The 13,123-nt window shown below is 57.9% G+C and overlaps 1 protein-coding gene across 1 annotated transcript in view; it reads right to left on the bottom strand.

Moving 5' to 3' along the window:
• Positions 1 to 13,123, bottom strand: part of SORCS2 (sortilin related VPS10 domain containing receptor 2) — a 472,302-nt gene that overhangs the window by 72,180 nt on the left and 386,999 nt on the right. The window contains exons 4-5 of the mRNA XM_059067728.2: positions 11,243 to 11,407; positions 2,944 to 3,017 (exon numbers count right to left, since the gene is read on the bottom strand). Coding sequence (XP_058923711.1) covers positions 2,944 to 3,017; positions 11,243 to 11,407 — 239 coding nt within the window. The remainder of the gene's footprint in view (positions 1 to 2,943; positions 3,018 to 11,242; positions 11,408 to 13,123) is intronic.

The raw sequence follows: 13,123 nt of genomic DNA, 5'->3' as shown, positions 1-13,123 counted from the left end.
CGGAGCTGGCCTCTCTCAGTTCTCAACCCGGTTCCTAACGGGCTTGGCATTTGCTGCACCTCCTCCAGGGGCCAGGTGGTCCCAGGCGGACGGGGGAAATCCACAACGCGCCCCGTGGCGGGCCGCGCAGCCTGGGACGCTTCGAGCGCGGGAGCCAGCAGAAATCTCTCTGACCTTCCATAGAGTCTCCGTCGCAAGGTGAAGCGTGGAGTTCGGTTTCATGAATAAGCCATTTGTAAGCTCCTCGGAAGGAGGTCTCCTGCCTGACATTTTCCTCTCTTTTCTGAATAAAGAGAGACATTGTTCCCTTTACCAGGAGCGCTGACCGGCCCTCAGCCGGGCACATGGAATTTTAGTTTGACCATCCATCATCTGTCACTGGGGTCATGGCACTCGGCCTGTGACTTATCCACTCACTCACCCTCTCGTTCCTTCTCTCTCTCACTCTCCATCGGAGCCTCTCCCCGGCCACTTCCCAGCACGCCCACGCCAGGCCCTGCACCAGGCAGGGAGCACAGCGGGCCTGAGGTCCCCGCCCCCGAAACCCTTGGTCACGGGTTTTGAAGACCACGCGAAACTCTGCATTTACACACCTCAGAAGAAGCCTGGCTCCCTGTGGGAAATGACAAGCATCGAGCCCTGGGCCTTCTTGTTCGTCAAGGTCCCCAAAGATAGTATTTGGGGAAGGCCCTCGGTCTATTGTTTAGAAACAGCAGTCACATGAGAAGACCTGTGGCCACGCAGGCTCAACAAAGAGCACGGGAGACTGACTGCTACTCCTTTGGATGCTAAGGGAAGCTCTGATGCAAATGGTTCTGGTAAACCCTCTAAGACACCGCCACCAGGGCTGCTGTGGGATGAACTCTTGTCTTCCCCTCACCTCCCTTCAGGACAGAAGAACTGCCACTTGCCTCACACCCGGGCAGGCACTGGAGCTCATGGAGGCGGAAGGCTGAGGCTTTACGGGTGAGGTTGGCTTCGAGGCGGGAGGAAGACTTGGAAACGCCTAGGGAAGTGCAGGTGGCCAGACTGCCCGGCAGAGAGGCCAAGGGCAAGGTCGCTGGCTACGGACAGAGGCAGCCATGGCCCGTGACCCGGGACAAGTGCCCTGGCCTCTCTGGGCCGTCAGGGGAAGAGAGCTGGGTGCCACCGTGTGGCTCTCGCAAGAGGATGCATGTGGCCCCGAGGTCTGGCGTCCGCGGCACAGTCAGTGTTCACAGCGTGGCTGCTGCTGGGCGGTCCTTATAATTTTGTCCCAGCGCCGTTGCAAGACTAGCAGGGAGGCAACGCGTCGGGGCGTTCGTGGGCCCAGGACATGTCAGCCCCCGGCCACGGCCCCGTGAGGCCGGTCTAAGGAGCTCGCTTGTTTAAGCTTCTCAAAACACTAAGGGTCTGAGTCTCAGACAGAACACGGGGCTTCAGCCATATTCCCGCTGTCAGTTCAAGGACAGAGCGCGCCTTGGAAGTGCTGTCAAAACAGCATTATTCACTGTTTACAGGAGGCGCCCGGCCCTGTGCCGTCACCACGTTCCCGGGGAGACTCCCGGCCCCGAGCAGACAAGTGTCTGGCGAGATACCCCTCTCGCATAACGACTTGGAGCAATTTGAGAAACCTGGGGGAAGACATAACTTGATTTGCCCGTGATAACGACGTGTCTGAATGAGCCCCCACTTAGCTTTCAGTGTCTGCGGGCTGTTTCTCTCTGTGGCCCCAGGGCTCTCCCTGGGGCTGGACGCGCTGGCAGACGCTCCCCGCCAGTCCCCCCCCCGTCCTGATCTGCCAACTTCCCAGGCCGCCCTGCTCAGAAACCCCAGCTCCTGGCCCCCCTCTCCGCCTCCTTGCGCCCCTGCGGGCTAACAGTTGACAAGAATGACAGGGCCTGTGATTGACGCGGTGCTCCAGTTTCCGAGGAGGGATCCGGGGCCTCCGGAGGGCGGCCACGTGGAGGGACCCCTCACGCCCCGCCCCGCCCCGCGGCGGAAGGCACACCCGCAGGCCGTTGTGCCGGAGGTGAAACCAAAGCTTCCCTTCAGCCTGTGGCCCTAAGTGCCGCAAACGAGTTCCTGGCCCCGATTAGCATGAAGACTTAGAAGGAGCAGGCGGGGGACGGGAAGCTCTTCCCGCAGTGCTCGTCCTGGGGACGCGGGAGGCCCGGGCGTACGTGTGCAGCCCACGTGAGATAAGAAAGGAGGGGACGCGAGCGCGCGCCATTCTCACACTCAGGACCGCGCGGTTTGGCGGAAAGAGCGCGTGTGTCCCCGCGCGCATCTCCAGAGGTGGTTTCGGCGGGGGGGCGGGGGCCGCCGGGTCAGGGGCGCCCGCGTGGGCTCTGAGCCCCGCCTTCGGCGTCTGCCTCCTCCGCCCCTGGACCTCGTCCATGTCTCAGCTCGCGGCCCCGCTTGCTTATCCAACAGGCGCTCTCTGAGCACCGGAGCCTCTCGCTGGGGCAGTGAGACTAGGGCCCCAGCAAATCGACGGCTGAGTGGCTCCCAAGAGACAAGGCCTAGGCGGCGGAGGCGCGGGCACCGGCTGGGGCAGGGCTGAGGGTCCGAGACCGGCAGGGGCTGAGCAAGCCGTGGGGCCGGGAGGGGCAGGGGCAGGGGGGAGGGGGGGTCCGTGGGGAAGCGGACACTGGGCCGGCTCTACGTGCATCAGCGCCTCTCCCTACTGTGGGGGAATCGGAGGCCCCGAGAGGGAGAGTCACGCGCGCGAAACTGCACAGCCGGTTGGTGGCTGTGCACGTGGCCTGAGCGACACCAAGCTCCAGCCCTCAACCCTTTCCCACGCTGTCCCAGCGAGCAGGGAGGACGCCCCGGGGGCCCCCTGGGAGGAGGAGGGCAGGGCTGGCGCAGAGAGGAGAGGGCGGGGGACCTGAGCTGGGGGCCGAGGGGGCCGACTTGGCCTCGCCGGGGCTCCCCGGGCGCTGGCACGGGCATGCTCACCAGAACACGTGGTCTTTGGTCACCCGCTCCTGAAGAAGAGTCCACTTCTTGCCCAGGTCAGACGACGCGTAGAGCTTTAGGGCAGAAGCGGGAGAGAGAAAAGTTTGGTCATGACCTGAGGAGTGAGGCTCTTCTGAGAGCTGCATCACCCCTGGATGATGTCTGCCCCGGGGGGAGGCCGGCCGGTCCTGTCCAACCTGGCGAGGACCCGTTGTTGGGGGCAGGCCCTGTGCTCCAGGTGGGTACAGACCAGCCTCCGTGGGGTGGAGGGAGGGTGCTCTGGGGGAGGGAGCAGGAAGGGTGAGACGGTCAGTTCAGGACACAGCAGAGACCTCTGAAGCCTGGTTGGGGCCTTGACCTCTATGGTAGCCCAGGGCCTGTGCTTGGGGTTTCATGCTCTGCGGCCGCTAACTTAAAGGACCTAATAATTTTATCTCTGAACTCGAGATCTGTGAGCAGAGCCGGACGGGGCAATGAGCTGGTGTGGGGCTCGGAGCCCGGTTTCCCGTGGCTCTGCCAGCGCCTCCAGGGCCGCTGCCACCTTCCACCCCTGGGGGGGCCTGGCCCTGCGGAGGGTCAAGGCTGGGTGGTCGTGCGCTGAGTTCTGAGGCCCTGCGAGCCTGGGAGGTCTGCGTCCACCCTGCCCGTGTCCCTGTGCACTGCGAGTATGACATTAGTAGCTCATAAAGACACCGTGACAGCTGGAGAGAGACCGTGGAAGAAAGGGTTTGTCCCAATTTTTAAACATTTCTCATTTTGCACTGGACCCTGTAAAGTACACAGCCAGCCCTGCCCGAGACCACCAGGCCGCTGGTCAAGATGAGGCTCTCAGGAGGGCTGAGGCCAGCTGCCGTGGGGCGGAGGCAGGGAGGCCCCAAGGAGGCCAGGCCTCGGTCCGGCCCTGGGCTGCAGGCTCATGCAGAGGAGGAAAGGGCTCCAGAAGGGGCCCGTTTAGAGAGCTGAACAGGTCCTGGGAGGAGGGAACGGGGAGGCGGAGTCTAGGGCTCTGACCTGGGGACCTCGGGTGGGGACAGAGCCTCGAGCAAGCAGAGTGGGCTTGGGAAATGCCTGCAGGGGCCACAGGGCAAGACCTGAAGGGGCGGGAGGGGACAGCTCTCTGGGGATCACAGGACAGGGTGGGGGGCAGGAGCACCCACAATGGAGCGCCCCCTCCATCCTGCACCGACCTCCACTGGGACTCAATAGCTCCATTTCTTTTCTTTTCTTTTTTTAAAAACTAAATTTATTAATTTAAGTGGCGTCACGCAGGACGTCACGCAGGCAAGGCGTGCGCTGAACTGGGGCTCTGGAGCCCCCGCACTGAGCGTCCTGCCCACCGTCCTCCTAGACAGAGCTGCCCGGGGCGAGACGGAGACTGCGGATGTGAGCATAACAGCCCCTCTTGGCCCTGCGATCCTGTTCGGTCTTGTTCCTGCCCACATTGTCACTCTGGAGTGTCCGAGTCGCCTTTCCCCCTTGCCAACACCAGCTCTGAAAACTACAGATTCCCCAGCTGCCTAGAAGAGAAATTTCAGGAAAACCTTCTCTCCCTCTTCCCCGCAGCTGCAGAATTGCAGACCGGCCCCTGCGTGAGGGATTCCTCCTTAAAAAGGTCATCTGCTAACCTCGGGGTCTTGTGAGAAGACACCCCACTTCAGGATGGCTGTCCCTACCCATAAAAATCACCGAGAGCCTCTAGAAAGAAAGTCACTCTGAATAGTTGTCCGACGGACACATTGTGACCTGGTGACAATTGCATAACAGTTGTCCCTGTTTCTTAAACTTGGGAGTTTTCTTTGTTAAGCTCCTCTCCTCTGCTCTCACCTGCAGGGAGAAAACACTCAGGCTGTGAGATTTTCTTACTCAAAGAGGCTGAGAGTCTGCATCTTAGTCTGTCTTCCACCCGGTGCCAGCTGCTGCCCCCAGCTACCCCTGCAGGGCTCCCCAGACCCCGGCTACTTAGAGCCAGTGTTCCCTCCCCAAATTCCTCAAGCCCCAGGCTCCTGCTGTATTCAACTCTTTTTTTTTTTTTTTTTTTTTTTTTTTTGTGATATGCGGGCCTCTCACTGTCGTGGCCTCTCCCGTTGCGAAGCACAGGCTCCGGACGCGCAGGCTCAGCGGCCACGGCTCACGGGCCCACCCGCTCCGCGGCACGTGGGATCCTCCCGGACCGGGGCACGAACCCGCGTCCCCTGCATCGGCAGGCGGGCTCTCAACCGCTGCGCCGCCAGGGAAGCCCTATATTCAACTCTTGCTGTTTTCTGGACCCACCTCTTTGCTCTCTCTTGCCTCTAGGCCTTCGCACATGTTGTTCCCTCTGCCTGGAACACCCCTCGTCACCTCTCCCGCCACCCGGCCGACTCCTCCCTCTCAGGGCAAGTCTCACTTTACCCATCTGCAAATCGGGAGAGCACAGCTCATATCCTCAGGCAATAAGTGAATAGAAAGGAGTCTGAGGCCCTCAGTCTCAGGATTATGTAACCTCCCGATTAACGGATGGCGTTATCGTTGCCGTCACCACCGACGCACCTGCATTTGTGACATCTGCCCTGGAACTTTATGAAGCCTTTCCAGTTTGGTCTCATGGGAGGTGACTGCATAACACACAACCAACTGCTGCAGAAATAGAACATTTCTGCTGAATAAAAGACAAACACCGGCAAATAAACACATCAGGGACATCCTAGTTACTGCAGCTAAAACCCGCACAGCGATGTCCTGGGGAAGGGTGGACTTCCTCTAGACCACTCCTCTAAGAAAAATAAAATGATCAGAAGATATTCTGATCTGATGTAAAGGTAAAGTGATCAGAAGTGAAAACAAGGGAGAAATAAAGGAAAAGAAGGAGGATGAAGTCGGATGGAAGGTGCACTCCATTCACAGACAGGTGTGCCAGTAAGTCTCACACAATTATTAGAAGTGTTGCAATTCCACCCGCTTTCGGTGGTAGGTTGGGTATGATGTTCGGAACCCAGCACCCTTCCTTCCCTTGCTGTAGGGCACCTGGGCATATACTGCAAAGGCTGAAAAGCTGAGATCCAACATTGCTCAGACTCCCTTGCAGCTAGAATTCTGGGTCAGATAGATGCACGCATGCGAGGTTCGGAAGGGGACAGTGCCACGGAGGCAGTTTCCTGCTGCCTTGGGCCATGTATTTTATTTTATTTTATTGAAGTACAGTTGATGTACAATGTTGTGCTAGTGTCAGGTGTACAGCACAGTGATTCAGTTTTATATATATACATATGTGTATATATATATATTCTTTTTCAGACTCTTTTCCCTTATAAGGGAACAGATTACAAAATATTATTACAAAATATTGAGTATCGTTCCCTGTGTCAGACAGTAGGACCTTGTTGTTTATCTATTTTATATATAGTAGTGTGTATCTGTTAATCCCAGTCTCCTAACATATCCATAGGTTTGTTTTCTATGTCTGTGGCTCTGTTTCTGTTTTGTAAATAAGCTTATTTGTATCAATTTTTTTTTAGATTCCACATATACGTGTTATCATATAATATTGGTCTTTCTCCCTCTGACTTACTTCACTCAGTATGATCATCTCCAGGTCCATGCATGTTGCTGCAAATGGCATTATTTTATTCTTTTTTACGGCTGAGTAATATTCCACTGTATACACGTACTACGTCTTCTTTATCCGTTCATCTGTCGATGGACATTTAGCTTGCTTCCGTGTCTTGGCTACTGTGAATAGTGCTGCGATGAACATAGAGGGTGCGTGTATCTTTTCGAATAACAGTCTTCTCTGGAGAGATGCCCAGGAGTGGGACGGCTGGATCGTATGGTAGCTCTGTTTTGCCGGCCAGCGCGCTCATGGGTTTATGCCCAGCACCCATCTTCCAGCTTTGTGGGGCGGAGGGGCAGATGTGGTGCAGGCAGCAGCCGGACAAATCTCTGTCTTTGTGGGCGTTCCCAGGCAGCGTGGGCTGCAGCAGTGGTGATTTCAGATGCCTGGACCCCGGCCTCAGCTGCATGTTCTTGACCTTGGTGACCCCAGTGGAGCTCCCAGTCCCCCACTTTCCCCTGCTGGTCCAGCTTCACAGGCTTCTGGGAGGATCCTTGGGAGTCTGGCCTGAAGCCACACCTCTAGCCCTCCCAACAGTTCAGAGAGCACCCAACGCTAAATCCTTTTGCTGCTTAAAATATCCAGAGTGAGTTCTCTTTCCTGCCCTGAGACTTGTTGGACACAACAGTCAGAGCAAAAAGGTCCACACTCTGAGCTGTGAGATCCTCACTGCCCACAAAGCTGTTCTCATGATGACAGCACCCTCTACTCATCCCTTTCTTTAAAAAGTTATTTTTAAATTAATTTATCTCTTTTTAAAAACTTACTTTACTTTTCTCTGCGTTGGGTCTTTGTTGCTGCGCACAGGTTTTCTCTAGTTGCGGCGAGCGGGGGCTACTCTTGGTTGTGCTGTGCAGGCTTCTCATTGCGGTGGCTTCTCTTGCTGCCAAGCGCGGGCTCTAGGCGTGCAGGCTTCAGAGGTTGTGGCACGTGGGCTCAGTAGTTGTGGCTCGTGGGCTCTAGAGCGCAGGCTCAGTAGTTGTGGCGCACGGGCTTAGTTGCTCCACGGCATGTGGGATCTTCCCGGACCAGGGCTGGAACCCGTGTCCCCTGCATTGGCAGGCGGATTCTTAACCACTGCGCCACCAGGGAAGCCCCAGACTCACCCCTTCTTAAGAGAGCTCTTGCCCGCCCCACCCCAGCCCCTTGATAGCACTCCTCCTCCTTTTCAGCCTATATAAACGCAAACATGGCTTCATTTGGGCTGGAGGATTGCAGGGGTTCATTTTTCTTTCTTTTCTTGTGCGATCATCTTTGTGGTTCTGAAGTTGTATTAAAAAGTAAACTTACATCCTGACTCATTCTCTAAGCCCCTGTTCAACCCCCCTCCTCCAGGAAGGCTCCCCTGATTGGCCACCCAACGTGTCTTGTCTCCTCTACTAAGTTTCTGGAAGGCAGTCTCAGGCTCAGACCAATTTCTCACAGTGCTGGGAAGCAGAGAAGGTTCTCGATGGGAAGCAGAATAAAACGTAAGAGTGGGTCTATTGATGTTTTAGAGGTAAGTGCCCTGGGCTCTGCCTGTGAGCAGGTCTGAGGTCTGAGCAGAGGGGAACAGGCTGGTCATTTTGGTGCCAGGGGTCCTCAGCGAGCTGGCGTGGGGGGGGGACTGCCCAGCTCTCACATCCTTTTGATCCCAGGAGCCTAATGCAATTTGCTGAGCCTTGAAAGAAAAAAACCCACTGCATTCAGCTCTCACCCAAGGAGGCTGTCCAGGCTCCAAATAAGGTAGCCTCAGAGCCCCCCAAATTCTAACGACACAGTAAAGGAGGGAACTAGAAGTAGGGGGACAGGGCAGTCTGAGGGGTGGAAGGACAGTCTTTGCTAGAGGAAGGGGCAGGCATCTGGGAGGAAAAGGAAGGGGAGGGAATAGAGGAGAGCGTTTGCTTTTGTAAAAATCTGCAGGTCCTTGTGAGCGAGATATTTATGTCCAGCCTGTGGACTCTGGGTTTGGCATATGACTTGCTTTGCCCAGCGGGAAGGGATGTGATGTTTTCCAGGTCAAAGAAGACACGCAGAGGTTCTCACGTGGTTTCCTCTGCCCCTCGGAGCCTCTACCCTCTATCATGAGAACGGCATGACTGCAAGCGACCGCTGGTTCCAGAACAAGAGACCTGAACCCTGCCGGGAGGCACGCCTGTCCAGTCAGTCCCAAGCGAGCCTGGCAGGACCCCCACTGACTCGCAGGTGCAAGGATAAGAAAGAATGCTTGCTGTTGTGAGCCACTGAGGGTTGGGGATGTGTGTTACTCAGCATTATAGCAGCAGACGCCTACCTAACACACCAGCTCTGTTGGCATCAAAGTCAGTGCTGTCCGACCAGCCATCCTGCTGAAACCATACTGCCTAAAAAAACAGCCCTGCCGTCATTGTTATTAATGCCCTCAAGTTCCTCATTCCGTTTACAACCACAGTGAAACCTTTCTTCCCTCCTTTTTCTTTCCTCATAGTCACAGCAAAGACCCAAAGAAAATAACTGAGATTTCAGCTCCATTAATTTTCCAGGGCACCATAAATTAAAGAGGAATTGCAATGCCGTCAACCTCTGTGGGAAAATGAGCCTCTGTGATTGTGCTTTCGTCTAAATACATGGAAGGCTAAGTAACACTATTAATACCCAGAATACACGCTGTTCCAGAGGAAAGCACCCAGAGCTGAGGCAGCCTGTGAGGCCCGGGAATCTCAGGGACATCCCGAAATCCAGTCAGTTCGCAGGGACCAGACCTTGGCGCAAGACTTGCTTTGGCCAGTGACGTGTGAGTGGGTGTGATGCAGTCCAGGTCAAAGCAGATGCACTAAACTGAGGGCCAGGAAGGAGGCCAGGCCAGGAGCCCCCGCGTGGAGGTCCCCGACCTGGGTGATCCCTGCTGGCAGAAATTCATTCACTCATTTATTCATTCTTTCATCCATCCATCCGCCCATGCCTCCATCCATCCACCCCTCATCCACGCATCCATCCACCATCCTTCCATCCGTCCATTCAACATTTTCAGCCAGGTGCTTGAGGTAAAACGGTGAAAACACCCAGGCGTAGCCCTTACCCTCAGAGAGCTTACCCCAAGTGTGTGTGCGCGGTGCAGACAATAGTCAGATACACCATTAGAGTCCCGGGAAAGAGATGCACTGGAATCTGGGAGAGTGTGGAACCGTGGGTCCCAAGCGGGCCTGGGGGCTGCCAAGGAAGCTCCTGGTCCGGACAGCTGCCATCTGCTCCAGGCCCAGGCTCTGCCTTCTCCACCTGTTTCCAACCCTGGCTTTCTGCCCTGTGTAGACGGCATCGACAGGCTCCCTCTCTCTGACTCAGAGCACGGGAGGCCCCAGCAGAAGACCGGAGGGCGGGAGGGGAGAGAGCCGGGTACCACGACTCCTGTTCTCCGACTGCCCGGCCGCAGTTCCTGGGGGCTGAGCGACTCTCTCCCGGACACGCCTCCTCCTCGCCCTTTCCTTACGACCCTGGGGGTCTGGCCTCCTACTGGGCAAGGTGGTCGGCTGAAAAAGGCCCCCCAAGATACCCACGTCATCATCCCTGGAACCTGTGAATGTGACCAGATGGAGAAAAAGAAGACTCTGCAGGTGTGATTCAGGGAAGATGTTTAGCGGGGAAGATTATCCTGGATTATCCGGGTGGGGAAGAGGGGACTTGCACACACACGCGTGCACACACGCGTGCAGCACCGTGAAGATGGAGCAGGAAGAGTTGAAGACGCTGCCTTTGAAGATCCTAGTGACCCCTTCACACGCCACAGAACTCCAGAAACTGGGAGAGGCAAGGGAGGCGTCCTGCCCAGAGCCTCCAGAGGGAGCACAGGCCCACGGACACCTTGGTTTTCACCCCACGAAACTGATTTTGGGCCTTTGGTCTCCATAACTGTGAGAGAACACATTTCTATTGTTTTGTTTTTTTTTTTTTTTCCCCCGGTACGCGGGCCTCTCACTGCTGTGGCCTCTCCCGTTGCGGAGCACAGGCTCCAGACGCGCAGGCTCAGCGGCCACGGCTCACGGGCCCAGCCGCTCCGCGGCACGTGGGATCTTCCCGGACCGGGGCACGAACCCGCGTCCCCTGCATCGGCAGGCGGACTCTCAACCACCGCGCCACCAGGGAAGCCCATTTCTATTGTTTTAAGCTATCAATTTTGTGGTCATTTCTAACAGCGGCCGCAGGAAACCGACACAGGCCTTTCCTACAGCCAGGGTGGCCCCTCCTCCACGGGCCCTTAGCAAGCTCCCTCCCCAGCGCCAGGCTCTCTCCTACCCCACCCACGCTGGCCCTGGAGAGAGCCCCCCATTACGCTCTCCTCTGTCGCCCTGTGTTCCTGGGGCCACGCTGCTCAGCCCCTCAGAGGGGGGGACGCCGATTTGGGGTCTGAAGGACGATTCACTCTCATGGTGGAGGTGGAAGAGGCCCCCAGGCTGGGGGAAGGGCCTGGCGTGGGCGGGTGCGTGGAATGTTCTGGAAGTAGAGGAAGGCCCTGTGGCTGGAGTGCAGAGAGAGGGGGACAGAGTGGAAGGGTCGGTCCTCATAATTGTCCGCTATCTATGGACCGGCTCTCGGGCCCATCTGCGCCAAGTGCACCGCTCACGTCCCCCGCTCGGTTCTCCCGCAGAGCCTCGAGCTCCGGGTGGGCACCCAACCACACGGCCCAGGGGAGAAGGGCCCCGGGCCCCACGTGACGGGAAGGCTCCGCGTCCTCGGGCGTCACCCAGGCCTGCTTACCTTGCCCTCCCGGGTGTAGGCCAGCACCTTGTCCTCCGCCCGGGGGTGGAAGATGAAAGTCTCCACGGAGAAGTGGATGAGCTGCTTCTGGAAGGTGGCGCCCTCGTCCGCGCTGAGGAACAGGCTCTGGTCCCGGTCGCCCAGAGAGGAGCTCACAAGGATGATCTGAAACACACGGTGGGGCGTGAGGCCTCCCCGTGGAGATCAGGCGACGCGTCTGCAAGCCGAGGGCTGCTGGGGCTGCCAGAAGCCGGGAGGGGGCCTGGGATGGGCTCCCCGCAGCCCCCAGAGGGAACCAGCCCTGCCGACGCCTGACTGCGGGCTTCCGGCCTCCAGAACGGAGACAACAGACTCCTGTGGTTCGAAGCCTCATCTGTGGTACTACTTTGGTACGGCCGCCCCAGGGCACTGACCTGCCCGGCCGACAGCTTGACAGTGGGGAGGGCTTACTGTCAAGTACACCCAGGAGCAGGGGCCACTGGGGGGGCCTCCTCGCCCTGCGGTCACTTGGTGGAAGGACAGGGCCCCTCGGAGGGACACACGAGAGCTCCTGTGTCCCTGGGGCCAGAGAAGGTCGACCCGCCGGGTGGGCTGCGACAGTGCCAGGAGAACCGGCCCAGGAGGTGGAGGGGCCGCGAGCCACGTGGTCCAGCGCTGTGGCCCCCATTCCCACCTCCGGCATCATCAGAAGGTCCGTTCCCCGCACAGGAAGCCAGGAGGTCTCCTACACACGGACCCTGTAGAAACTTCATGGTTCCTGGGAGCCCCAAGGAGGGGACACCAACCCCCCTATCAGGGTCCCCAGGCCCTTCCTGGACCGGCCTCCCTCCCGGCCTCCACTTGCACCCTGGCCATGCCCAGCGTGGGCCACAGAGCCACCCTGGGGTGGGTCTTCCTCACCCCGGGCTGGGTTGAGCTCTTGCCACAAGGCTGCTGGGGACCCATCACATGCTCACCCCATTTCATGGAAGCGGCCTCCTCCCCAGGGACTGAGGCCCTGTGGGGCCAGGGGCCATGTCTGTGGAGGTCACTACTGACCCCCTCCCAAGCCCACCCCTGCAGGGCCCGGGCACTCCACCAGCCAGATGAATGAATGAGGGGATGAGGGGATGAATGAATGAACCATGTGTGCTGGTGGTGGAGGAGGGGGCTGGGGGCACACACGCCGTCTCCAGATAACCCAGTTCAAATCCATGTCTCTGTGACCAAACACCCCCTGTGCCTCAGTTCCCTTGTCTACGAAATGGGTGGCTTTCCCCAGGAGGGCGTGGGGCAATGAGATGCCCCCCAGGATGGCCTTCCGCGGCCTCCGACACCGCTCTAGAAGACAATTGAACACACAGAGCACAAGTCAATGAGCCGCACAAAACCCCTGTCTCATGGGAACAAATGATAACCCAATGTGCTCTATCTTTCCAGGGAAAACTAATGAGCTTCCCAGGGGCGGTCATTCGTCTCCTCCAGCACAGAAGCCCTCCGCCCCCAGCAAACGGAGGGTCGTGGAGCCTGATTCCTGCAGAGATGTGCCCGGAGATGTTCCTCATGGTGTGGTTTACATGCAGGAAAAATGGGGCAGGGGAGCCAGAGAGCGTGTACAAATGTTTACAGAGAATGTTTAGTGACAAGAGAGCTCATGCACACATGACATTTTTGTGTGTGTGTGTGTGGTACGCGGGCCTCTCACTGTTGTGGCCTCTCCCGTTGCGGAGCACAGGCTCCGGACGCACAGGCTCAGCGGCCACGGCTCACGGGTCCAGCCGCTCCGCGGCACGTGGGATCCTCCCGGACCGGGGCACGAACCCGCGTCCCCTGCATCGGCAGGCGGACTCCCAACCACTGCGCCACCAGGGAAGCCCCACACATGACATTTAAAAAGCAGGG

The sequence above is a fragment of the Kogia breviceps genome, chromosome 6, assembly GCF_026419965.1.
Source record: "Kogia breviceps isolate mKogBre1 chromosome 6, mKogBre1 haplotype 1, whole genome shotgun sequence".
NCBI classification, from domain to species: domain Eukaryota; kingdom Metazoa; phylum Chordata; class Mammalia; order Artiodactyla; family Physeteridae; genus Kogia; species Kogia breviceps.
Note: the sequence above shows the minus strand (reverse complement) of the source record. Positions and strands in the feature narration are given on the sequence as shown.